Source organism: Trachurus japonicus, chromosome 2, assembly GCF_045865225.1.
Source record: "Trachurus japonicus isolate A0001 chromosome 2, Traja_1.0".
NCBI classification, from domain to species: domain Eukaryota; kingdom Metazoa; phylum Chordata; class Actinopteri; order Carangiformes; family Carangidae; genus Trachurus; species Trachurus japonicus.
In genome coordinates this window covers 8960818-8988505 of record NC_140908.1, presented here as the reverse complement: position 1 = coordinate 8988505, position 27688 = coordinate 8960818, and the positions used below count along the sequence as shown (strand labels likewise).

The following is a 27688-nucleotide window of genomic DNA, read 5'->3' as shown; positions in this document are numbered from 1 at the left end:
CTCTGCAAATGTAGTTACTGCAGTCCACTTTTGTGAAAGGATGTTTTTTGGGTTCTATTATTAAAATTAAACACTCATTGCTGCTAGAAAAAAAAGAGGAGAGATCATCCCTTATTCACTCTTTCCAAAAGCTGAGGCTTCGTCCATAAAGGTGAGCCAGGCGCCAAATTTCCTCTGTGGTTAACCTTCTTTTCATGGATGACAAGAGCTTCCTTAAGTCTGGTTTTCTTAAGTGATTTTGATTTAATACTTCAAGGGAGAAAAATTATTTTTGCATTTCCAGTCCACGGGGATTTGAAACGTTCCATCAAAACGTTTCTTGTTTTCTCAGAATCTGATCTGAGGACAGTGACTACGTGAGGGAATAATGAGGAAAAAAGGGAGAGTAATTAGCCTGTTCAAGGAGCAATTAGGTTTTTGGTTGCTATGGTGTGAAAGCACATTTTTTAAAAGGTGAATGATCCAGTATGACGGGATCCAGAGTAATGACAGCAGAAGGTATAGTCAGAGGCAGATGGAATCAATGGAGGAAATGTCAAAAGAGATTTTCTCTGCTCTTTGAGAAAAAAAAACACAATGGTGCTGGTGGTGTTAATAGAAATGCTGCTGCGAAAATACCCATGTTTGAGGAAGAAAATCGAACACTCACCTCAAAGAAGTGATGTGATGTGTATTTATTTACTAAGCTTTAAAGGGATAGTTCAACATTTTGGCAAATTGGCCCATTGCCATAATCCCTATAGTTTTAGGAGTAGGTTCCGTTATTATCTCATAGCGTGGTGAATGTGCAGGTCACAACTTGCCCACAAGAGTGTTTTGGAGTTGCTGGATTGTGTATTTGATGAGTTTGATGAGGGAAACCAAGAAATTCCATAAGCCTCCGTAGCGTAGCTCTGAGCAGCTTACCGCTCTGCTCCGCCGTTCTAAAAACAGCTTGCACCGACAATTAAAGGTAACGAACCTACTCCTAAAACTATAGGGATTATGGTAACGGGCCAATTTGCCAAAATGTTGAACTATCCCTTTAACATGGGCCAGTCAGTGTCTCAGTTTTGTTTTACACTTCGGGAAGAATGAGCACATGTAATCACACATGGTATCAATGCACAAATGGTGCATTGTTGTTTTGTTATAACTGGGCCTCAGAGCAGAGGTGAAAGGTTGTGTATTCAGACAGCGACACGGTGCTTTCTATTCATGGAGCGAGCAGCACAGTCTGGTTTTCAACTGCTCTGTACAGTACCAGTCTGCCTATGTGCCATTGTGTCCATGTGAAGCCCCGACTGCCCCAGTTAGGCTCATCAGTTGAAAGGACAGGAATGGTACACCCTGCTCTGCCCTTGTCAAAGAGCATGGCCGGTCAAAGGGTCTCAAACTTTCCCACCCCAGTGAGAACATGCCAACACAAGGCATACTGTATGTTCATGTGATTCTCTCTCACCCCTTAATTTGCACTGTAGAAGAATTAGTGACTGAAGGCGGCTCCAGTGAGGTTGATACTCGGGCTTTCAGGAAGCATCTCTTGTCACGCGATTCACAGCGAAACGTATTATAAGGTAATTTGAGTTATAGTAGCCGTTACCACAGTTACCACAGTAACGAAGACTGACATCTCGAGGATTACCACTTTAACACCTATACACAATCCATCATAAACATTTAGCTTTCTGCTGTATCAGCTGTGCTATGTTACTAACATGGGATGTGCACAAAAGAGTGCTGTTGCTACCTTTGACCGTTGCTGGGAGCCCTGGGTGCCAGTCCTGTCTACTTTATGGCCAGGCGGTGATATAAAAGGGCCTCTAACCTCTCCGGAGCTGGCATTACCATAAGTAAACCCCGCAAAGCACGTCATCGCTGTGGGCAAATATCAGGGTGGCACAGGTCCCCTCCTCTCTCTGCAGTCGAGCACAATCCTCGGCCTTATAGAAATCAAGAGACGAACTGACACTCCAGGGACGATCTTTTCACTCCCCGCCAACATGAGGCAGGTTTTTCTTTTTTTTTCTTTGTCACATCAGTTCGCTGGATTGAGATGAAACCCAACCTCTCGTTTTGTCATCATCCATTTCTCTGCTTCACGTTCACCCTCCATCCTTTTAATGGTCAGCGATCGGTGCCACCCAAATCTTCCTTTTCCCTCATCTTCCTCCGTCTCTTGCTACCTCCCCTTTCACCACTTCTCTTTCTCAACATCTCTAGCTTCCTCCCACCCTTTTGCTTCTTCTTTTTCTTCTCCTTCTTCTTCTTCTTCTTCTTCTGCTCTCCCAGGGTGGAATGTGGCTGTGTGGGCCAGTGTCAACTGTGGTCTATCTGCTGTCGTATCCAACAGCCTGGAGGCTCAGAGTCAACAGGGCTGGAGCGCTGGCTGTAGCCGCCTGCCGCCGCACTAAGTGAATAATTGGACTGTAAGACGACCGCTGCTTCACAGCTACACCACCGCACACACCACTCGCACTTTATACACACACACACACACACAGAGCCGTACACATACACACACCTGACGAAAAGACGCAGCAAACAGCTGGTTTTACTCTGTGAAAGCTTCTGTACTTTGAGCGCTGAAGCCTGAAAATGTGAAGATTGTCGACCACGAGGAAACTATTTTTCCAGTGGTGCATTCTGCAGAGCCTCAACACTTGTTATGATTTTTGACAAGGTTTGTCACCCATTAAAAGAAAATACTCCCTGCTTCTGAAAAAGCCTATAGTACAGTCTGTAGTTCAGCTACTACTTCCAGCACAACTGTGTCTGGGTTGAAGTGCAGCCGGTTAATAACCTTTATTTGAATGGCACATTTCCCGAAACAAGTTCCCTAAGTGCTTTCTAGCAAGAAGAACAAAAGACAGTCAGCTTATTTTAACAGAGTTAAACTCATTTAAAATCGAGGTAATCGCTGCAAATGTGGCAATAATTGGACAAGATGTGCTTAAATTTCGCCTTAACTGAGCTAAAAGGGGTCAACTGACTTTTTGGATATGAATAATGAGTACCAATGCCTGAAAATGTGAAGGTTTGGTCAAAATTTACCCAAAAAATCTATGGCTTGCTCTTGCAGTGTACACCCAGCTGGACCAGGAATCGGTTTTATGTGCCAGCTACGTCACTAAGACGTTTAGTGACATTTAAATTCAAGACAAAAACCACTGCTAAGATTTTTGGCCTCCTTTTTGTCCAGTTGGACCAGAGCCTTTCAGAACATGCTGCTAAGACATCACTTGTGCCTTGATGAGTGCAAAGTTATGAGTGAGTACACAGAGGAGAGATCTGATGGAGTCTCATCATCATTACGCCGAAAAGAAATATTGCTGTTGTGAGTTTCTTGACCCAGAGGTAGCACATAAATTGAAAACAATAAAGGGCCGAAAATCGAGCCCTGGGGAACCCCGAAACTAATTGCTACGCTGCAAGAGGAGGTGCTCCCAACTGACACAGCCCTCAGGTAAAATCTGTCAGAGCCACTTAGTTTTAATATGCAATCATCAAACAAATTAAACACAGCAGAAAGGTCCAAATATCAGTCTTAAACACAATCTTAAACAACCTTCAGAGAAGAGAAGAGACCTTCAGGACTCTGAGCTGCCTGCTCTAAATCTTGTTTAAAAAGCTAATTTTGCAATTATTAAGACTGTCAGCGCCGAGCCCGGGTCTCTTCAGATTCTGCTGAACGACAGTTGATTCAAAACAACTCCTGAGGTGAAGGAACTATTAAAATCTAATAAAGCGTCAGGTGCTAAAAATGGTAAAACACCTCTCTCACTCTATTGAACTCTCATTCTGTTGAACCTTTGAACCACCTACGCTTACATGCACTCTAACACTCTCATGTGGGGGATGCTGGGAGACCTTGACAGCCTAATGTGGATGTGATTAATGGTGTGGAGCTCTGATGCCATCTAAATTATGCTCGACGTGAGTCTGCATAGCCGCGACTGGACATTACAATTCCAAAATGTGTGTGTGCGTCTGTTTAATCCTCTCCAAACGTGAGCCTGCACAGGAGCAAATAGTCTGCAACTGCCAAAACTGAGTGTGTGTGAAAGTGTGTGTGTGTGTGTGAGACGTACCAGTTTTTCTCAGTGGGAAGTCATCACGGGGGTTGTAGACGCCCAGCACAGGGTGGTTGTAGGTGGACATGCCAGTCTGTGGAGGCGAGCTCTGGTCCAGAGAGCTGTGCTGGGTTTTGCTACAGAACACACACACACATACATACACAGTGTTAAATATGCAGCCGGTATCACAGAATCATATGAAACAAGGCCAAACACTGTGGACATGTGACTGAATGAGTAATCCCAACAAAGTAACTAACTTCATGGCTGTCATAGATCTGTATGATTAGAGCATCGTGCAAATGCCCTGGCAAGGCTGCAGACATGTGCTGCCATCTGTTCACTGCCTACAGAATAAGGTGGTGTTAAGCCGAGCTGGCTTCGACCCAAATGCATGTTCCTGACGAGCGGATGTACACACGCGCTCATCTCTTTTCAAAAACCGAGGGGGCAGAGAGTCCAGAGAGTGGCTAAAAAAAAAAAAAAAGTAAAAAAAAAAAAAAGTAGTGAAGGAGTGAGACAGGACAGAGAGAGAGAGACGCTGCTGAGAGTCAACACTTGTGGGTGTTTCACTGGGTCACACATCGAGATTATGTAACGTTATTTATTTGGCTGTGTTTGCATTTTATGGTTTCAGAGCACTTATGGTGTCAAAATGAAACATATAACCACGCAGAACATAATTAAGAAATAATGTCCAGCACTCGGCGACACTGTTCAAATAGTTTAGGCCTGAGCGAGATGATGTTACAAACCAAGTAGTGCAGTCGGTGCAACCCAACCCGAGTGTTCTGCACAGGCACATCTTCATTTCTTCCTCACCGATATTTAATATAATATTTTGAATGCAGGAGTTTTCCCTAAATGGATTATCTGTGTTTAAATTTGCATAATGAATCTCCAAGGCCACCGTTTCCAGTCGGTGTTTCCAACGCATGTGACGGACGGCGAAGAGGAAACGGCGAGTGTACACACCTGCAACGGGCTCCAGAGATGCTACAATAAACAGTCAAGGCCAGGTCTTCAGTGTTAGAGCCCCTATCATCAGGTTCCAATATCCTGCCCCCACATGTGTGTGTGCGTGCGTGCAAGTGTGGTCCTGTCTTTGTTCTACAACCCTCTGAGTCGGGCTCATATAGTGTGGCAGGTAAAGAAGAGGGGAAGCTTGCTGATAGATTAAGACACAGTCCAATACATTATTCATCTGCTGCCTGTCAGAGAGAGATTTACCCTCCAAATTTATATTTATATTATATTTAACTGCTGGGGTTGACATTGATTTTTTCCATGATGTCAAAACATGCCAGGAGGTTTTTGCGTTACTATGTAACACACACCACTGGCTGGGTTTGCTGCACCACTGTGAGCAGCAGGTACCGTAGATCTATATCAGGGTTCCTACAGCTTAAGCAAAGTTAAATTTAAGACTTTTTAAGACTTTTTTAAAGCCACTTGAAATGAAATTTAAGACTGACTTCATAATAAACACAAATGCAGAAAAAAGAAAAAAAACACCAAATCAATTACATAGGGTTAGGGACGATTTTACCCACTTTCCTATGTGATCCAAGGTAAAGTGACTGCTACATGAACATTGGATTGTGTCTCTTTCCATCTGTCCTTTCAAAATAAATGCATAAAAAGTCCAGAAAAAAAAAACCACTGACTTGGGAGCTGTTGGCGGTGAGAAATTTAGCGTTGACGGCCGCCACTAACTTCTCTATGTCGGAATGTTAACAATTTTGAGATTTGAGACTAATTACAACTATAAAATACCACTTACCATGTGTTAACATTTTTAAGACTTTTGAAAAATTGATTTAAGACATTTTAATGCCAATTAAGGCCTTGTTTTTAGATTAATGAATTCAATGCCTTTTTAAGGATCCGTAAGAACCCTGTATATGCATCTGTTGTACTTATACACAACTCCTTCCTTCCTCACCGGTACCAGTAGGGAGCGTCGTTGGGGAGCCCCCCCTGGTTGAGGCTGCGCTGGGCCAGGGCCTTCTTCTTGTTCAGGACGAACTCCTGCAGGCGCATCTTCACCTCTGTGCTGGCGACGGCACCTGATGTAGAAAGGAACGGAGGAAACGTTATTATATTGAGAATAATCATCTTTTTACAACATGTTTTATATTATTAGCTGTGAAAAAAAACAAAACAGAAATTGGCCACATCAGCTGATAATTAGGACCTTGTAGAAAGTCTGTGCCGGAGTGTGAAAAATAGGCCAAGTTATCATGGACAGTTTTCACATGTTATCCTCTAGTCTGCTGCAAAGATTAAAATGTCTTGCCACAATTATACCGAAGAAGATTCATCTTTATATCAATATTTAGTTTCCCCCGTTTGAAACAAATCCTCCCACTCCCCGGTGTCTCAGCCTTTATCACGTCCTGTTTACATTCGCCGTGTTCTGACTATTCATTCAGGTTATGTGATGTTCGAATGGAAATCTTCTACGTTATCAGTTTATATATATTTTTAGACACCAAAACACTCACTTGACATGTTTGTGAACATTTCCAGTCAGTTTGGCTCACTGCATAGATTTATAATGAGTTTAGTCAGGTTTAAGTGGTTTGGGAGGAAAAACACAACTTTTTTTTTTCCTTTACTACGTCGTAGAGAGCAGAGAGCTTATGGGACATGAAAGGAGAGAGCCGCAGGATGATAAGACCCTGTCTTAAACCCCTGGGCAACCAGCTTGACCCAGTGTGCTCTCATTTTACCGTAATCTTGCAGTTATATATACGACTAATTATAGAAAATGGAACAGAGATGACTCTTCTTGTGTCTTTCCAGCTTGATAAATACAGTTCATGATGGAGCATGAACGATTAGTTGACCGATCAATATGTCGACCGGCAGAATCTGAAACCACTTTGACAAATTCCCCCTCGGTTTTATATAACTGTAAAATCAAATCTATTGGGCTTCAAACACAAGCTGTTTAAAGATGTCACCTTGTCCTTCAGGAAATTATGAGATAAAATAATTAATTGCAGGACAGAGAAATAGAAAATACAAAATGTTGAAAAAGCTGAAGGCACCAGGACTGCACATGGACACACAGAGCAGACACACTGAGTGATCCCTCTCACACACACACGGATGCAGCCTCAGTGTGTGTGTGTGTGACCACTTTCCATATAGTGTGTAAACTGCTCCCAAGGACTCCTGTCCACTCTCTGTCAATGAACTGTTGAGAGAAATCCAGCAGGCAGCGGTAATAACTCGGCTTCACCGCCGCCGCCAAGCCCACCAGCTAATACAACTCACCACAGTACACACACAGCTTCTCCAAGGAAAATGGAAACACACACACACACACACACACACACACACACACACACACACAGAGACATACACATTTGAATGCAGACAAACACACTCTGTGAATGGAGCGGTTCAGACCCCCGGTACATGAGACCAAACAGGCTGATTGTCAAGACAGGAAATTCAGTGATATTCACACGAATAAGGTGAAAAGTATAATTTATATAATCTGCTCTCATTATAGCAGCACTTATTAAAATATTATAATGAGAAGCATGAATGAGAGGAGGAGTAAAACTACAGTGCTCTGTATGTGGTATAGAAAGAATTCAATTTACCACGTGTGAAGATGTGTTTTAATGAAAGAGAACATGTAACAGCTCCAGAGAGGTGAGAAGACTGAACGACAGATGTCTTACTCTCTTGTCCCCTCTCCTTGTTCTTCAGCAGCTGCAGCTTCTGCTCCCTCTGCTGTTTCTCCAGCTCCTGCTCCAGACGGTGGTTCTCCATCTTCCTCTGGTGCTCCAGCAGCTCCTGCTGGTGCTTCAACGCCAGCAGCTCCTGTTGTTGCTGCCGGGGGGGGGGGGGGGGTTAGAGGAGGAAAAACACCGGGGTCACATCAAAGTAAAAAGAGAAGAGAAGAGTGGAGGATGATTGCTGCTCTGTAACTACTTCAAACTGCATGTTCCTGCAGATTCAAGGGCACTTTTTGCAAACTGCTTTTTAGGCTTTTTAAGGTGGAACACAAGATACCATCATTACATGGAGGACACTTCAATCAATTCATTCAATTCTCATCCTTGAGCTGCTATTTGCATCTCACTTCTGGTTTTACCTCACTACAACATCACTGAGTCCAACAGGTGTTTCCAGGAACAAAATAAAACCTTCGCGATTCTCAAAAAACCTCAGGGCAAAAGCTTAAGCTTCTAACTAAATATAAACACTTTAAGTGGGAGATCAAGACACATAAACCAATCTGCTGACTTCCTCATCACTAAAGCTTTTATAGATGCTTGTCACTCTTTTCCTTAAACACAAAAACCTTTCTTCCAGAAGCCGAATATAAAACGCAGAAGAAACAGACTGTCTTGATTGTCTGTCCCGTAGACGAAAGGTCGAAAATAAAATTCAGATAAAAGCCTGTATGTTCTCACCGACGCTTTCTGAAAGTGTCCTTGAACGAGACCCAGAACTCAGTGTGAGTCACTGTGGGCGAGAGAGCATCAATTATACGCAACAAACACACAGTGAAAACACGCTCTCACCTTCTTCTGAGCTTTAATGCATTTTGACGACCTAAGGCACCAAATCAAGAGCCCCAATTACTCTTTAATGTCTCTGTAATATACAATAAATAGGCAAGCTGTCTGTGCTTGCACTCAGCCAGCCACATAATGACCTCTCTCTGACGTGCCAAGGAATCGACACTCGCCCCCTCCTCCTCCTCCTCCTCCTCTCCCCCTCATCATCGCAACCCCAATGGCAATATTTGATCAGGTACTGTAACTGCACGTAATCAACATTTAAACGCTGTAAATAGACGTTCAGTAGCCGGGACATGCACTTGTGTTTGCCGTGCGGGTGAATCGAATGTTTGAGAGAGAGAGTGTGTGTAAATGAGCGGATGAAGGTGAGAGGAAGGTGAGGCGTGAGAAAGGCTCCATCAGCTCTGCAGCTGGCCCACTTCCAGCACGAAGCCTCAATGCTTTTTTTTTTTTTTTTTGCCTTTCAATCTAGGTTGGGGATCTGGGATTGAGTGGGTGGGAAGGCTCAAAGTAACCTCCTCACCCACATACACACACAGACACACACACCCAAAACCCCTGTGGTTCGACAGACCAAAGATCCACACACAAACTTTCCCTTTTTTCTTTTTTTTTGCCTTTCGACTAATGCTCTCAAGAGCATCAGGAATATCTCCCACTCTGTGAGTTTCCTGTTGTTAACATGCAAGAAATGTGTGTGGGTGTGTGTGTGTGTGTGTGTGTGTGTGTGCAGAATGTGCATGAGTTTAGTGCGCTGCTGCCCCTAATGTGGAATCAAACTGGGCAAGAGTGTGACAGTGTGTTTGCTGACATTTGAGAGGGTGTGTATGTTTTAATGCCTGTACAACTACTCTGTGTGTGTGCGCGCGTGTGTGTGCATGTGTCTGTGTGTGTGTACACAGGGGCTGTGAATGGGGCTGATTGAGGCCGGGCCTCCCTGCTCAGGCTGTGCGTCACTGGCCTCCACCTGAGTGGTCCTGCAGCCCCACCACAGGCCAGACGGCCCCGCAGACAGCATCCCTCATCCCTCAGCATCACAACACCGCTCAACAGCAGCAGCAACATCTCACTGCAAAGACACACAAACCCATTAACACTGTTCACCTGCACAAAGTGTGGTGAGATGAGACCCGAAAACATCCACAATTACTTCCCGTATAGATTCTGATTCACGACAGATGCTCTCGAGAGGTGCTAACAAGACGTGTCAAACAAGCAGCCAGAGGCGGAGCGAAAAAAACACAGAGCGAAAGGAAGACAGGAAGGGAGACAGGGAGGAGTGAAGAAAAGAGGGAAAGTGAGAAAATAGAGGAAGAACAAGAGAAGAAAGAAAGAAAGAAAGAAAGAAAGAAAGAAAGAAAGAAAGAAAGAAAGAAAGAAAGAAAGAAAGAAAGAAAGAAAGAAAGAAAGAAAGAAACATGGACATGGAAGGAGAGGGAAGCAAGGAAAGAATAAGGTGAAAATATGAAAAGAAAAAATAAAGAAGAAAGAGAAAGGACTGAGAGGACTGAAAAACAGAGTGAAAGGAGGAGAGAAGGGGAGACAGGGAGAAGTGAAGAAAAGAGGGAAAGTGAGAAAATAGAGGAAGAACAAGAGAAGATAGAAAGAAAAAAGAAAGAAAGAAAGAAACATGGACATGGAAGGAGAGGGAAGCAAGGAAAGAATAAGGTGAAAATATGAAAAGAAAAGAAAGAGAAGATGAGGAAAGAAGGATGTCAAAGAGGACTGAAAAACAGAGTGAAAGGAAGAGAGAAGGGGAGACAGGGAGAAGTGAAGAAAAGAGGGAAAGTGAGAAAATAGAGGAAGAACAAGAGAAGATAGAAAGAAAAAAGAAAGAAAGAAAGAAAGAAAGAAAGAAAGAAAAAAGAAACATGGACATGGAAGGAGAGGGAAGCAAGGAAAGAATAAGGTGAAAATATGAAAAGAAAAAAGAAAGAAGAAAGAGAAGATGAGGAAAGAAGGACGTCAAAGAGGACTGAAAAACAGAGTGAAAGGAAGAGAGAAGGGGAGACAGGGAGAAGTGAAGAAAAGAGGGAAAGTGAGAAAATAGAGGAAGAACAAGAGAAGAAAGAAAGAAAGAAAGAAAGAAAGAAAGAAAGAAAGAAAGAAAGAAAGAAAGAAAGAAAGAAAGAAAGAAAGAAAGAAAGAAACATGGACATGGAAGGAGAGGGAAGCAAGGAAAGAATAAGGTGAAAATATGAAAAGAAAAGAGAGAGAAGAAAGAGAAGATGAGGAAAGAAGGACGTCAAGAGGACTGAGAAGGCAGAAAGCAAAAGGACGGAAAAGAGGAAAGAAAATGGAAAAGAAGGAAGAGGAAAGATGGCAGACAGAGGAAGGAAAGAAAGAGGTAAAAAATGATGAAAAGAAAAAGCGACATCCAGACGTCCAGTCTGAACCAACTTCCACATGAGCAGTAAAAATGATTCAACTCAAACTTGCCTCTCACTTTTATCACTTTTAACTTGGGCACTAGCAAGTAGTTCAGCCGTGTGTAAGATCCGTCTTCCAGCAGAAACACTTGTAACTAAAACAGTGGAATATTTTTATACGACTCCGGCCCCACAGGAGCACGTCGCTGCTCTCACGGGCCCTGATGTATTAAAGCTTCGGAGTGTGGGCGTGCTGATCTAGATTCACTTTGTATTTCCAGGTCACTACGATCTGGTCACATGATCCGAACTTGTTCTGTTGTGTGTCACGTACTGTTCGACTTGTAACGTCTATTTCGTTTCTTTTCTCTCCGTGCCTCCTCCTGCTCTTTCTAAACACACACTACGCGTTACTGGATGCTCATATATCAAGTGAGACAGGTGCATGCGGGTTCAGTTATGCAACACAGCAGCAGCAGTGTTACAAAAGTCCGTCTTTTCGCACTGTATTTTCTGCACCCAAATACATCTTTGTACTTTGCTTTTATCCATCCCTGAATGAATGAAGCCAAAGTGGCTCCTTGTTCTCTGCAGCAAACAAAGTAAAGTGAGGCTGATGGAGCTGCTCTGTCGGTGAATTCACCCTCTTAATGAAGAATCCAGTGGCAGGAGAAATTAAGAGCTGCCTCCGCTTTGTTTAGTCAAATTTTAAATACATTTGGGAGACAAGTCCATTGCTGGGATGATTATGGGGGAATAAAAAGGTGCTCCTGCTCTGTTCCACAGCTTTTACTGTGTTTATCTACATGTTCCGACTGCAGGTTTAAAGGGATAGTTGAACATTTTGGCAAATTGGCCCATTGCCATAATCGCTATAGTTTTAGGAGTAGGTTCCTTACTTTTAATTGTCGATGCAAGCTATTTTTAGAACAGTGGCGCAGAGTCGTGAGCTGCTCAGAGCTACGCTACGGAGGCTCATGGGATTTCTTGGTTTCCCTCATCAAACTCATCAAATACACAATCCAACAACTCCAAAACGCTCTGGTGGACAAGTTGTGACCTGCACATTCACCACGCTATGAGATAATAACAGAACGTCATGAGGCAAAGTTGTTTTCGAGGTAAATTCGTGCAAAACCACTGATGCGTGTTCCCGTCGGGGGCAGTTTTTCGGCAAACAGTCTATGAATTTGCCTGGAAAACAACTCTGTCTTGTAACGTTCTGTTATTATCTCATAGCGCGGTGAATGTGCAGGTCACAACTTGTCCACCAGAGCGTTTTGTGAGTTGTTGGATTGTGTATTTGATGAGTTTGATGAGGGAAACCAAGAAATCCCATTAGCCTCCATAGTGTAGCTCTGAGCAGCTTGCGACTCTGCTCCGCCGTTCTAAAAATAGCTTGCACCGACAATTAAAGGTAACGAACCTACTGCTAAAAGTATAGGGATTATGGCAATGGATCAATTTGCCAAATGTTGAACTATCCCTTTAATAATCGATGATGCTACTTTATCTGGACAGTAAAGGCCGATTACATCCGAGGAGGCCGATCACAGAGATTGCATGGTGAAACGTGACGTACCTTAATGTGTTCCTGCAGCTGGGCCTCGTGCTGACGGGACAGCTGCTCGTGCTGCCGCTGGAACTCTGCGATGAGGATCTGCCGCTGAATCTGCTGCTTCTGCTTGAGGGCCAGAAGCTCCTGCTGAAGCTGCTGCTCGCGCACCGACGCCCCCACCACGCCCCCGCCGGCCTGGCCCGTCCCACCGAGGGGGCTGGGCGACTGCTGACCGGGCGGCGACAGCGAGGACACCTGCTGCTGCTGCTGCTGCTGCTGCTGTTGCTGGTGGTGGTGATGGTCCACGCGCAGGTCCATGGGGATGGCGGCCGGGGGGAGACGCAGGGGCAGCGCCGAGTTGATGTCCACTGACGGAGAGAAAAAGAGACAAGAGGTTTGAAGGCAGAAAGTACGTGTGTCCTTTTCATCTGGTGAGTTTATAATGGCTACGTTTAAACAGGAAACAGATCGAAACACTTTGTAAATCACTGTGACACGTTCATGTGCAACACATTGATCCTCCGAGGCACAGTGGTGTTTGCACAGTTAGTACAAGTGCACGGGGAGACGCTGTGCAGCGGAGAGGACTTAAAATCAAAGCTCTTCAAAGTGTTATTTAATGTGTCTACCTGCACTGTGACAGAAAATTAAGCAGGAGCAAAAAGATGAAAAAATCCATCCTGAAGCATCAAAATCAAATGATTTTGAAAGTAATTTTTCTACAGTTGTTCTGCATTTAAATAAAGGAACTACAACACAGTACATTTACAGCATGTACATACTGTATAGCTGAAATGACTTATCGAAAACCTAAGCCTGTTATCTGATATCAGATGATAAATCAAATTAGAAGAGTTTGGCCTGCAGATAAAACACATTTATAGTCATATGCAAGATGATAAGTCTCTGTCAATGAGAATTATTGATTGTCATTTGAGCAGTGGCTTCAAATCTTAAATATGTAAACATGACATCCATCTCTACTCTGTGTTATATTATCTCACACTAAAAAGGCAGCAGGTCAGTCGCCTTCTCTGACCTCTGACCACTTCGTCCATCCGCATATATGCAAAAAAATCAAAAAAATCTGCTGCATACATCCTACGCTGCAGTTACACATGGAGCCCGGCAACAGCTGACAAAGATTGCATTGACCCCGTCGAGGTGCAGGCCTCGAGCCGGGCCCAGCCACCCACAAATCACTGCACAGGAAACCTTCCAATCACGCGGCTTCCTCCCCATTAAATCTGAATAAATAGGAGTCGATTGGCTGATTATTTACCTACATGTTTACAGAGAGCGCGGCAAGAGCCAGATACTTGCCTGGAACTTAGCTGTGTTATTAAAGAGGCAAACACGCCACCGCTCTGCACACTTAATAGCAGGGTGACCGAGCCACAAACAAACGCACAGGTACACTTGCATGAGGAAACACATTGCGAGTATTATCCTGTTGCAAATGTACACTTATATATTTTTGTCGGTTGCACTCAAGTCTTGAAGAAAATCCCATAAAACACAATGAAAGTGTGGAAAAACCTTCAGGAGGGCTCTGATGATCGTAAATGCTAGTTATATTACTCAACTGATTTGAGGAGTGTCAGACAGGAAACAGACACTTCTCTTTCTCTAGAAGCACCATTATAAGCATATCACTGATTTATTTTCATTTCCACTTCAACTTCTGAGCCGGGGACCACATTTCCTGCATTTGTCAAGCCCCAAAACAGACGCACTCTCTTCAGATTTGATCCATGATACATCACCATCTCAGTCGTGCCACGTCTGACAAGTAAAGCCGTAAAGCATTCATAGGGGATTCTTTAAACTGCAGACATAAGACCTTTTTCTTTTTTCTTCTGCATGTTGTTCTTTGTGTAGATGTTATCGCTTATCGTTGGCCTTCTTTTTTTTCGTCTTTGTGCAGCAGGTGAATTGCACCCTCGCAGTCATAGTCATGCACGCCACGGGAGAACAGAGCAATAACATGCAACAAGTCCTCGAGGACCGCCGTCATGTGTGGGATGACAACAACATATGAGTCAGTAGTTGACGGAAGAGGGTTAGCGACGCGTGACAAACACTTTTAATAAGAAGAGAATCTCAGTTTCAGACTTCTGTGCTCTGATTTAGAAATCTGCTTTGAAGCCATCCAAAGAGGAAATGAATGAATGTGTCATCACCTCAGTCTCAATTTCCCACAGAGAAAAGAAGCTACAAGATCAGATTTTCGACACAGGCTACCAAAGTTCACAGTAATTAAAGCGACAGCGTCTTTTGTCTTTTGTTTTTATGCCACTTAAGACCTGAGGAAAAGAGTCAAGCTTGTTAGTAAACGACTAAATCCTCCAATCATGAGTCTGTAGAGAAGGTTTGCATTTGAATGAGGTTTTTTGGAAGTTGCCTTGTCTATTTCTTGACTTGAAGGGAAGTTCTTTCTTGTGGTTGTGTCTTGATTTTTATCTTCATCACTTCACAGTCTGAGATCCCGGGTCGACGTCTCCCTGACTGTTCAGGAGCTTTGGCTGACGGCTGAAAGCAGCAGGGACTCCATATTAAGTCTTCAGGTTGGGCTGCAAGCTGACGTCAAAGGTAAACATGTGCTGAGACCGGTGACGTCTCTAGGGCGATAGAAAAGACTCATTTTTAACATTCAAACATTTTTTCCCTCGTCTCATCTTCCTTGCACAGGAAAAAGCTGATGTATTAGAGGAGTATTAGAGGAAAAATTAGAAGCACAGAGCAGGAGAGATGTGATCAAGACTGAAAAACTGCACTTGTCAAAGCATTGCAGCTCCGGTCTTGGCTAATGCAAATCCATAACTCATCCACACACACACACACACACACACACACACTCTCCTTGTACAAAATGTTCCTCCACAGCTATTGAGTCCCTGACACAAACACAAACAGCCTCCAAACACTTATTGATAGTGACGCACGCAAATGCACAAAACACACCTCGCATGGCATCTCTGTCACAGCGGCAGCGCTAATTGCTCCCCGCACAAAAGCGGGAGATACAGAGAGAGAGAAAGAGAGACAGAGAGAGAGGTGGGAATCTGTGCTGTCGTTACCCATCAGTGCTCTCCTCCTCCTCCTCCTCTTCCTTTTCCTCTTTTTAGCAGCCTCCTCTCCTCCTTATCACTGCACCTCCTCCTCCTCCTCCCTTCTTCTTCCTTCAGTCTGTTCCAGGGAATGACAGTACGCTCCCTCTCCTGCTCATCGGACTTCTCTTCTTTGCTCTCTCCCTCCGTCACTTTGGCTCTTCGTTCATCCCGTTGCCTGTTTTAACCTGATGGGCGTCTCTCTCTCTCTCTCTCTTTCTCTCTCTCTACTCCTTTCTCTCTCCTCCCCTCGTCAGTCGTTTGCCCAGTGGTGACATCACAGGGCAGTCTCAGGCATGCAGCCTGTTTATTCTGCAGCCCTCTGCTTTTCCAGGAACCAACGTCACACACACACAGAGCACACGCACACACACGGAGCACACTCTCTCGCTCGCTCTGTCTGCCTCTCTCCCTCTCTCCCTCTCTTTCTCCTCACCCTCTCTGCTCTTTTCCCCGCTCGACCTGCTTTCCTTGCTTCTCAGGCCAAGGAAAACCCTCCACGCCAGTTTGTAGTGCTTCAAATGTCTCTGCCTCCCTCTCCAACTCACTTGCAGACGTCCCATTCGGCTGCATGCAATACCCCCTCCACCCCCCCTCCCCCCTCCCTCCCCTACTTACAGCATAATAACCACCTCTCCCACCCCCCCCCTCCTCGCTCTCTCTCTCTCGTGCAGTTTAATACTCTGTGCTCAAATTCCTGGCCTGGAATTTGCCAGCATCTCCCAAACAAATAAAACCACAAAATGGTTTCAGGTGAAGCCGAGTAAGGACTTTCCCCACAGGGAGGCTCCCCAGCATATTTAAATTCTGCAGGATCATAATGTAAATAAGGTGTTAGTATGAACAATAATTATTTATTTCATGTAATACACCTCCAAGTACAGAAGTGCAGAAACAGATGGACGTGTTTGGGGTCACAGAAGCATCTATTCTTGTTTTGGGCTGTTTGTACAAACACTTCATTGACATGCATGGTGGTGCGTACACTATGCAGGTTTAAAACAGCACTGATGGCCAAGGAGAGGTCCTGGCTGCCACTGGACTAAGATAAACTCTGATTATCGGCACATCTCTGTATACAAGCAGTGACGTCAAACACGTACCTCAGTTTACTGATGTGTGACCGATTGGAGACAATATGGGGGCACGCGGAGAAAAGCAAAACAAAGACCAACGTGCCGTCTCGGGCGACAGCGGAGCGGCTTCCTGGGATCTTACACAACTGACAACTTCACCTGGATCAGCGCGGGTTTGATGCGAGGAGTTCATTCCCATTCTGACGGTGTTTCCTCTAAATAAAGTTTCCTGCAGCATCTAAAGGCTGATTCAGCACAGACTTCACAGAGAGGAGACCCAGCGTTTCTGTCCCTGTTCTCTTCTTTCCTTTGACACACTGACAGACAGTCTCCTTAAAGGTCCCACACAGTGAGATTTCCACGTCTTTTCTTATTATAAATATAGTCTAGCTTCTGTATTAGTGCTGTGAACGCATCAAAGCCTCACTCCACAGAGTAATGCACAGAGCCTGTATTTAGAAACAGCCATCAGGACTTCCTGCACTTTGTGATGTCACAACAAAACAGTCACCACTCGAAGCTCCGCCCCCTTGGATCCACAATGCAATCCACCATTTTTCCGAACGTCAAAAACGTGAGCCGGCTTTGCTCTTCCCGTGGAATTGTATGTTTACGTTTCCATGGTTTCAGTAGTTGTGGTAAATGCATGGATCTTTTCTCTCTTTTTTTCCATTGAAAATCTGGAAAACGCATGGATCATCATACCAGCTTTTAACAATGGATATCACACAAATGGGACATCCATTGTTAAAAGTCAGTGTTATAGATCATGGGTTTACCGCAACTATGACAACTACTGAAACCTTGGAAACGTAAACATACAATTCCACCGGAAGAGCAAAACCGGCTTACGTTTTTGATGTTTGGAAACTTGTGGATATTGCAGATTTTTGACACAGTATATCTTCATGTAAAATACCGTATAAAAGGGAACCCATCCGTTTGATATGCAACAGACTGTCCGTTCATGGCATTATTACAGGTTATTCGACTCTTTGGAGCTATTTTCTCTCTCTGAACCGATTCACCCCCCACCCCCCTCTTTCAGCAGGTTCCTCTCTCTCTCTACCCTCTCCTCGTCCTATCCTCCGGCCGTTCTCCGCCGTCCTTCCCCGCTCGGCAGCTCCCTCCCACCTTTCTTCCCTCCATCTCCCCGCAACAAATCACAATCTGTTTACATCCCCTCGGGCACCCTCAACAACTCTTCTGGCTCCAATTGCAGATCTATTTATACCAGACAATGCAGAGGGCTGGCGTCTCTGATTTGAGACTCGGTTCACCGAGTGTATATCCCACGGTCGGACTGCCGGAGCTCCACACTCGTTAGGCTTAATAGATGTCATACTGAGCCTGGAAGAGCAGCTTCAGTAAAATGTGGCGGAGGTCTTTTTAAAAAATAAAAAATACGCACAATGAAGGGGAGATATTCTGTAAAGGGTTTCACAGTGAATTTCGCAGCAGGGCGAGAGGAGAGGCAACAAGTAGCACATCTGCTGATGGTGGAAAAAAGCTGTAGTTGGCTTACTGATTGGTCTCTCAGGGTGGGTTGGATGAACATTGCCGTACCTTACGTTCTCCCGCTGACTCTCACAGCTGCTCTGAATTAGAGTTTCGCCTCTGTGAAAGCTCAAACTCTTGGAGACGATAAGAGCTTTCTCGGTTACGGGCTAAGCAAAAAGGCTGATTGCGATCTCGCCCCGAAATGGCACCGTGACCTCCTTAAGGAGAGAGAGAAAAAAGAAGGAAACAAGACGGAGCTCCTCTGACAGGAGAAGTAAAGGAACAGGGAGGGTGTGACAGAGGGACGTGTCGAGGTGCAGCGAGTCCTGTTCTGCCGAAAGCAAGCTCTGGCTTGTCGCGGTCTCAGTGACATCATACAACAGTCTGCAGCGTCGCGGCTCAAGAGGAAGGAGATGGGTGAGACATAACACACAAGACACAGAAAGGGACGACGTGTGAAGGTTGAGGTGTAGTACGTGCATCTCGGCCTCTGGTCCACCATCTGTTGTGTAACATGTCATTGCCTGGGACAGCACTGGTATCAAGGAGAAAGAACACTTTTTTTACCAAAGCAGTGATCCAAACGCATTACTTCAGATTATAATCAAATTGTCATAATTACAGTTTTTATATGTGGAATAGTTAAGATTAAATAAACTGGATCAACATATTATTTCTTTACGTTTATGCAACATATTTATTGTTGGAGAGTTGGTTATACTTTTACTTTAAAATCTAAATCGTCCTCCTGTATTTTTGTGCTGTCATTTGGATAACCTGGACATTTCTATGAAGAGAATTATAACTGAATTCATTTTTCAAAGAAAGACAACAGTAAGTAACTCATTTTGTCTGATAACAGTCCACAATCCAAAAAATATCAATTGTGCAATGACATAGTACATGCAGCAAATCAACACTGAAAATTACAGAACTGCTTTGGTTATTCTTTTTTTTTTTTTTAAACCAAAATAGTAGTTGATTTATTTTTTCCATTTCTTTGTAATGACACAAAAACAACATTACAAAGGAGAGAAAGCAGTGAAGTCCTCACAGAGAGAAAGACTTCAACAGAATATCTCTTGATTCCTTTTCTGTGCTGATGGATTTATTGCTTCAGCTCTAATTTCACTTTTGCAAGGTGAAATTATTGGTTAGATGAATCATAACAAAAGTTCAAATCAGTCAAAAAAAAAAAAAAAAAGGAGAGTCACTGAAATCCGGCAGTGCTGCTTTGAGTGAAACCGAACTCAGGTGTTTTCTTTGAGTCACGTAACTTGACCTGCAGGTGCAGCAACCACTGCTTTGCATCCATCCAGCGCGTGCACCAGCATCTGATTACACCGAGGTCAGGCCACCACGGTGTTGGAAAACACATACGCATTTTCTGTGAGGGAAAACACTCGGGGCTGGAGTGGAGGGATGCAACAACTACCGGCGCTCTGAGACAGGTGCACTCTCCTCTTCCTGCGAGCGGCGGATCCAAACGGTGCGGGTCACACACACATGCGTGCGCGCTACTAACTCCCCCCACCTCCCCGCGGCAGCTCCGTATCCAAGACAACAGATTTCGAGAATATGTGATGAAGTCACTCTAGTGAATTTCAATATTTTATCAGCCTTGCCGGAGGCGCGCGGAAAATAACCCCAACAACATGAGAGGATGTGCGAGGCCTGCGAAGGTTTAGGACACGAAAGAGAAGACGAGCTGGGTCAAAGTGAAGATGAAACTTTGTTGTGTTTTTTTTTTAAGCTTCCTCCAGCAACAGGCTGGCTGAGATCACTGCTGTGTTTAACAGTACCTGCCTGCTTTCTGCTGCTCTGTGAATTCATACATATCTACAGAGCAGCACAGGCGCTAAATTATGAAGCAGACTTTTACTATTTTCATTATTTTTTAAGGAGAAAACCCAAATTGTTCTCTGTGGTATAAAATGAACAGTTTAAGCGTACTCATTATGGAATCAGATCATGCATTATGCATGTATAACTTCAGACTCATTTCTCCTTCACGTTATCTCATCTCCATCTGCCCCTTTCATTTCTATACTCTCACCTCCCTCTGTGCTGCTTCATCTCTGCTCCTTCCTCTTCCTCTTTCCCTATGATCTGTATCCCCGTTTTCACTGGAGGCAGAGGAAGCTGTTGTACATACAGTGCAGAACAACAGAGACAATACTTGCAGCAGGTGGGGATACAGAGACGAAAATATATAAAAGGTAGCTCGGATTTGTTTTGGGGCCGTTAAACTGTGTCAGAAACTTGCAGCGAACACATCACTGTTGGATATTTTTGGAAGGCGTTCCTCCTGAGACATCCGACAACAGTTTCACGCAAGCCCACAAACAGAGCGTCTGCATTCAGGGGCGCTGGGTTCCCATTCAACAAAATGGCACTGTGAGATAAGTGCACAGGGAGCAAGCGTGGACTCTGCAAAAGACTTATTAACTATCAGTTGCATAAACCGTGTCAGAGGTGCAACTATCACAATGCTGCTGCTGCTGCTGCAGAAGAACACAAGACTGGTCTTCACAGTGAAAAAAAAACACAATTTAATCACACACCAACCGGACACATCTGAGCATGCAAAGTCACACAGGATGTGGTTAATAGTGAAATCACGTAGGTGCACAAACAGGCTTTGGTTTATAGGGGCTAATGCACAGACACACACACACATACACACAGAGAAAGACCAACCTGTTGGGATGTGGTTGAGCGCCGATGTCTTCAGAACCTCCAGCGGCTGCTCCTTTCCCAGGATCCCCTCTGTGGGAGAGAGAGAACACTCCGCTTCAAATATGGTCCGCAACATTGAGACGGGCTTCCTGCAAACCGGGCGGTTAAGAAGACCACAGTCCGAGAGAGAGGAGAAGGGGGCTTCAGGTCATCTGCACGGCGGCCAGCGCATGCCGCGGCGCCTCTACCGCCACCTGAGAAACCGCCTGGTCCATGACTGTGGTTTTTTTTTTTTTTTTCTTTTTGCAGAGATGCTTGGCTGCGGTGGTGCGTTCACATGCGCTCGGAGTCGGAAAAGGAAACGCCGAGGGAGCAGCAGCCTTCTTCCATCGGCTCGCTGTGTGTGCTTGTGTGTGAGTTCGCTGTGCGAGCGGTGGGGATGTTGGGGCTCGACTGATACTGCCTGTGCTCAGCATAGCAAATGTGGCTGGCAGCAGCGGCAGAGAGGGATGGTGGGGTGGGGAGGTAGGGGGTGGGGAGGTAGGGGGGGGGGGTGCAGCGGAGAGGAGGAGGAGGAGGAGGAGGAGAGGGAGGGAGAGAGGTAAAAATAGCTCACCCTTTTGTGTATAGCTGCACATGCGGAGCACGCACAGACGCACACACACAACGCGCACGCATGCAGACACAAAGACACCGTGGTGCTGCTGCACTCCTCTCCAATGTGCGTGTGTGTGCGTGCATGTATGTGTATGTGTGTGTGTGTGTGTGTGCATGCGTGTCCGTGGGTGTGCGTGTGCAAGTGTGTAGGCTGTAATTATAGTGGCAACATGAAAAGGCTTTTGTAGCTGCCGAGCCCTGGGAAGACATGGCTATAAAAAGCAGAGCGACAGAGAGGGTTGGTGGAGGAGGAGGAGGAGGAGGAGGAGGAGGAAGAGGAGGAGGAGGAGGAGGAGGACGTATCGGGGGGAGGGGGGGGAAGACAGAGGTAAGGAGGGGAAAGAGGAGGCTGTGGAAAGACGGAGGAAAAACAACGAAACGGTGAAAAGAGGGAGGAGAGGGAAGCGGATGGAATTGACATGCATCGCGTCTGCACACAAAGCTACGGCTACAACCGACACACATGTTCTCTATATAAAGATGTATTTTTAGTACCCATAAGCACCTGAGCCATATATATTCTGAGCGCACGGCTTAAAGACATCTGAGGCTGCACAAACATGCAATTATTCCTTTGGATGGGAGATGAAAACCCATGTAAAATCCCTTTGGAGGAATAAAAGAGACGAAAACAGTAGAGCGTCTCACTGTGCGTGATCTATTTCTGGAATTCTCCCTGGACCAGACTGGCAAAGACACACACACACACAAACACACACACACACTTAATTAGCCATGAAGCTGGAGGATGCATCACACACTGATTATGTGTGTGTATTCGTCTCGCACTACATTGCATGAATGGCTACGCCCCCGATGCGCCAGTCTCCGCGAGGACCTTGGGTGTGGACTCATCACGTTTGGTCCTGTTCAAACGAATCTCAACACACACACATGCACATGCACGCAAACACGGGTTTTATTTGCCTAAATCCAGATGTATCGCAGCCTGTCTGGTGCTTTTATGATTTTTTTTTTTTTAAACAACCTCAGAACAGGTGCACATTCAAATTGTGATTCAAACTTTTTTTTTGCGAGAGAGAGCGCGCGGGTTTTTTGGATCCGCGGCGGCGCCGGGAAAACGCTGCAGGAGCAAGCGGGAGGTCACGTCCCTGCCTCTCCAAAAACAAACAGATTCCCATCAATGATAGTTGATATCTCTTGATGAGCCTATTCAAATGGCACACACGCTGCCGTGGGGGTTTTGCAATGGAAATGAGCTGCATCTGTGTGTGATGACACCTGTGGCTTGGGGAGTAATCCTACGCCTGTTTTTGCACAAATTGCTGGTGGCAGCTTTACATCTCCAACTTTAAAGTGTGGGTTATTAGCATTGGAGGGAGTGGTGGTGGTGGTGGGGGGGGGGGGGGGGCATCTTTGTCTGTGGTGAATTAGACAAAGTGTACATGCTCAGTCCAGACCGCACGGCTGACACCTGAGACGCCCGTGGAGGGAGCGCAGGTGTGTGTGACTGAGACAGACAGGGCCGTAATGAAGCAGCAAACCACCACACACTTGCAGAGAAGTGCCCCCCCTCCCTCCCCCCCATACCTTGGCAACAGGGTCCATCAATCTTGAATGTAGCCTAGTTACCCAGCAGCCCCCCCCTCCTCCTCCTCCCTCCGGCTCCCTCTTTCCTCCCTCCCTTTCTTTCTCTCTCTCTTCCTCTCCATCCTCCTCTCTTCTTTGGTCCCACTGGGCACGCATCAAGAGACGGCGAGCTATAAATAGCCGCAGCTCGCCTCAGGCAGAGAGTCAGTCAACTCGAGCTAATGCAGCTACCGCTCGTCAAAAAAAACATGCATGTTATGATCGGCCGCTGTAGGATGCAGCAGAGACGAGGCAAGAGACAGAGCTCTCTCTATCTTTCTCTCAGCTGCATTCGCTAAATGTAGTTTTGCGAAAACACGCAGAGACAAGCGGGCTTGACCCTGGAGTGCACGCTGTATGTTGACAGAGGCCTTTGTTATGCAGGGGCTCGAGAATGAGATGTCTGTCCGTGCTGCCGCGGCGTTGACAAAGACAGACGGCGGGGCAGAGAAAGAGAGGAAGGATGCTCCGGCCTCATTACATTCAGTGCACTTCCGTTCTGGCTGCTTCGTCCAGGGTGACTCCAGTTAGCAAGGTGATCCAGACAGGAACAATACGATTAATCAAACACGCCTCTCCTTGAAGAGCCTTTTCCTCTGGGTCGCAAATTTGCTTCCCGAGGGCACGGCGCTGACGTCATGGCGACTGATAAAAGAGAATGGGTGACCCCTGTGCGGGCCGCCACCAGTTTGCATCCCGCAAAACAGCCAGGAAACGACCATCTGACCCTCATTTCATACCGGCAGAGCCGTAGAAAACACAGCGGTAATGTCATTTAGCGCTTCTTTGTGCTTCTCGGTGAATGCCGTCATTTGATTTAAAATCACAAATTAGTTGGAAATTGGTAATTAGGCCGCTGGTGTCTGTTGCGCGTCCAAAACTCGTTTAAGTCACGAGTTCAGCAGATGAGCAGAGGCCAAGAGCTGGAGGTTGAAGCTGGAAGGAAAAGTCACAAAGATGCATGTGAGTGAGCTTCAGAACCAAACTGTTGGTTTTTCAGTGTCAGCATTGATGGTAAATGACTGTGTTAAAGCTGCAGCTCAGATTTATGAATTTAATATGACTGTGAGTGTTGGATAACAGCTCTGTGTGATTTGTTGGCTCATTCAAAATTTAAGGAGTTTAGAAGTTTTAAAAAGCAGCAAAGTTATGGGCGAGCGCTGCAGCTTTGTTGAGAAGATAAAACCTGACACATCAATCCAACGTATTAGGAGTAAAACTACATTTAGACTAGAGAAGATGTTATGATTTACAGCCCTGAGCTGCATGCTGCAGGTTGTCATAAATTACTGATCATTTCGCCACAGTCGATCCTTAAGGGGCGTCCATGATCGTGCTACACTCGGTTGCTAGGAGATTTGTGATGCAACTGTAAAGACTTGGTAGCCTTACCAAAACAAACACCCACAGTATATGAGATGACAGTTGCTCTGCAGCTACTATGCATACAGAGTAACAGGTGCACCGTTTAATACTTTTATGTTTTCTTGACTTTTTCAAGTGTCTCGGCAAAGATCCCATTTTGATCCAGTTGCATAAAGCCAGGGTCTCCGTCGGGCCCAGGCCAGACGTCCGTGCTTCGCGTCAAGCCCTGCGGAGCGCCTCGTCAAAAGGCACATGGATCGGGCTCCGAGGCGGCGGTGTAAACCGTAATTGCCGCTGACAGCTCGTTGGCAGGACACAGTATATCCAGTTTCTCGGCTGGGGCGAGACAAAAGACACGGGGACAAAGGATGCGTCCCGTTCCTTTCATTAGCTCATGCTCCCCCTCTGCAGTCTCTGTCCTACTATCAATTAAAAACAATTTTTCTAATGTACCAGGACATCGGTGCAGGATAATGGCCGTGATTAGGTGTTTGTTTTTGGAGGAGGGTGGGTGCAGCGAGACGAGGTGGTGGGTGCTGCACAAAGGACAAAGCAGAGCTCGCACATGTTGGGGGGGTCAGCCGTTGCACAAGGTTTTGCTCAGCGATGGCGGCCGTGTTCAGCCAAGTCGGCGGCACATGGGTGGCCAGGAACCTCGTCTCTCTGCTCACGGGGGTTCGGCAAAGGAGAGGGAGGCTGCATCACGCCGCCGAGGTGCATTTTGCAATCTGCTCCAAAATGTGGCTGTGTAGCATTAGAAAACAACATGTCAGCACAAGTGGACGCCTTGAAAATTACCCTTGATGAGGGCTCATCATGCTTAATGATGACCGCCCCTGCAGAAAAGGCGCTATTCGTGTCATGCGTGCTCCGTGTTCGGCTGCACGCACGACACACACCGCAACGAGCTGCTCGGCCGTAAAGAGGGGGAATCAACACGGGAGACCAAAAATAATGATTGTTTGTTCGCCATGAATGCCCGTGCACATATCTGGTGTGTGTGCTGCTAAAAATAGACTCAGGGATAAGCCGGGCCCTCTTTATTGCAGTGAAAGCTTTTAACCCCTTCACCCCTGGATTTAAGCAGTCTGATGTGTGATCGCATGCGTTTGGAGGAGGGGATGAAAAGGGGCCAGCGAATGCACATTTAATGCATGAACCATTTAAATATTTTGGTCTTTCTCATATTTTCACTTTTATTCCACTTGATTCTTAACTTTTCAGAAGATGACTCATTATGGAGCTTTTTCGCAGCTCTCCTCAACAGTTCTATGTCTGGCCTGTGCCCAGGGAAACCATAGCCGTACTGTGGCAGCTCAGCTGGGTCAGTTATGAGTTATGCATCTTGCTCAAGGGCACCTCAGTTTCCTCACTTTTACTGACTAGGGGAGGGGGGAGAGAACCTGCTTCTCCTTCACCGGCCGATGCAGGGCAAGTGATCCTCCCGCCCCGTTCCTTAAATCTCCACACCACCACCACCACCGCCCCGTTAATAGTATCTGGCAGGTGTAATAAAAAGCAGATCCATAATATAGACTTATAGCCATCCAGAGATCTGCGCCGGCCGCAGTGTTTATCAAAGACAGAGGTTGAGATGGTACGATGGTCTGGATGAGTCGAAAAGGGCGAATTCTAATTATTCTGGAGGGATCGGCAAGAAATGACAATTCAAAATCAAGAGGAAAAAGGCATGAATGGTAATTTAATGAAGCAGAGTCCCTGACAAAAATAAATCCCTGAGAGGAAATATTCCTCAGTCTGTACCACTCATTATAAAAGTAAAGTTTTAACAGAACTTGCACTAAGAAACCCACACGACTGGATTTTCATCATGACAACAATCACCTATGAAATAAGAGCTAGACACTGCCTGAGGGTTTTTTTTTTTGTTAAATCAACACCTCAGATAGACGACAAACAAAAGTAGACACAACAAAACCGACGAAAGCCCACGAGTGTTTGACAGCTCCAGCTCCAGTCCCGTGCAGCGCGCCGCTCCGTGTCCCCTGGGTCGGTTTTCCCACAGCAGCGAGGGAAGCAGCCTCACACCAGACTGAGTACATGCATGTGTGTGTCACTGCCTTGTCTGGAATACTGTTTACGTCAGCGGCTGTCACTTGCTATCCCTGCCAGATCTCCCTATGATCAGATAATAAAAGTTCACTCACTCACAGACACACACACACACACAAAGACAATAATCAGCAGCTTTATATTTACCACACACACACTGGAGTGGAATTTTTGTGGCCTACTGCTTCTCATTTGGTTATCATATTATTTAAATTCTGGTGGGTCCTTGAAAAAGCCTCTCGAATTACTAAAGTGGGAAACATACAGTTTGTTTCCCTGCAGCTAAGCTGAACACTGAGCAGAGGCCATGTGCACTTCAGACTTATGCAAAGTCCATGACACATTTATTTGGGGGCCAATAAATCATATATATATTTGGCCACTTCCCTATAGTGATGTGACACACATAGTCATTGTTATACACACTTAAAGCATGCATCATTTACAGCTCTCCGTTGCACAGATGGCCACCGATCCTGAAAAGATTTCATCATCACTCCACTGTTCCTGCAGTTATTGCTCTCTGCCTTTTTGAAGAGAGGTGCATTCGTTACTTGCTGCACGTTTGCGTTCTCATATCAGTGCCGTGTGTCGCAGCATGTCCTGCCTACCGTCGATCACCTGACTGACTGGCTCGCTGAAGAGGAAATAAAGTCAGGAAAAAACATCTGGCCACACAAGCTCATACTGTAGATCCTGGTTGATCATCTGTTAACTATTTGGCCATATTATATATCTAATTTCTTGTATATATTATCATACAAACTGCTAGATTTTTTTCTTACATATTTACTAACAACTTATCTCTTGCTATTTCTTCATATTTATCATCTTGTGCTCTAAATTCTTTCACTTTTGCCCGCTGCTGCAACGCTGCGCACCGTAAACTTCCCCATTGTGGGACAAATAAAAGGAATATATCGTCTTATCTTATCTGATGACTTTATTTCCCTTCACTGTTTTTGTTGTGCTTCAAAGCCGTATGGAAGCTGTTGTGCTTGTAACCTAGATACCACTGAGCCTTCGAGGAAAGGAGCACTGTGTCAAGTTCACCAGTTCAAAGCCATAAAAAGGTGCTCACACCCACACAGATGCTGCAAAATAAA

The 27688-nt window shown here is 45.4% G+C and overlaps 1 protein-coding gene across 4 annotated transcripts in view; it reads right to left on the bottom strand.

Moving 5' to 3' along the window:
• The window catches only part of LOC146990778 (histone deacetylase 4-like), a 48140-nt gene that overhangs the window by 14759 nt on the left and 5693 nt on the right, over nt 1-27688 (bottom strand). The window contains exons 2-6 of one of the 4 annotated variants that reach the window (XM_085799178.1): nt 20919-20987; nt 12557-12900; nt 7757-7907; nt 6001-6124; nt 4071-4189 (exon numbers count right to left, since the gene is read on the bottom strand). In XM_085799178.1, the coding sequence (XP_085655304.1) occupies nt 4071-4189; nt 6001-6124; nt 7757-7907; nt 12557-12900; nt 20919-20987 (807 nt within the window). Of the gene's footprint in view, nt 1-4070; nt 4190-6000; nt 6125-7756; nt 7908-12556; nt 12901-15612; nt 15853-20274; nt 20377-20918; nt 21034-27688 lie in introns of those variants that run through there. The other 3 variants (XM_085799172.1, XM_085799194.1, XM_085799186.1) reach the window with 3 other exon arrangements.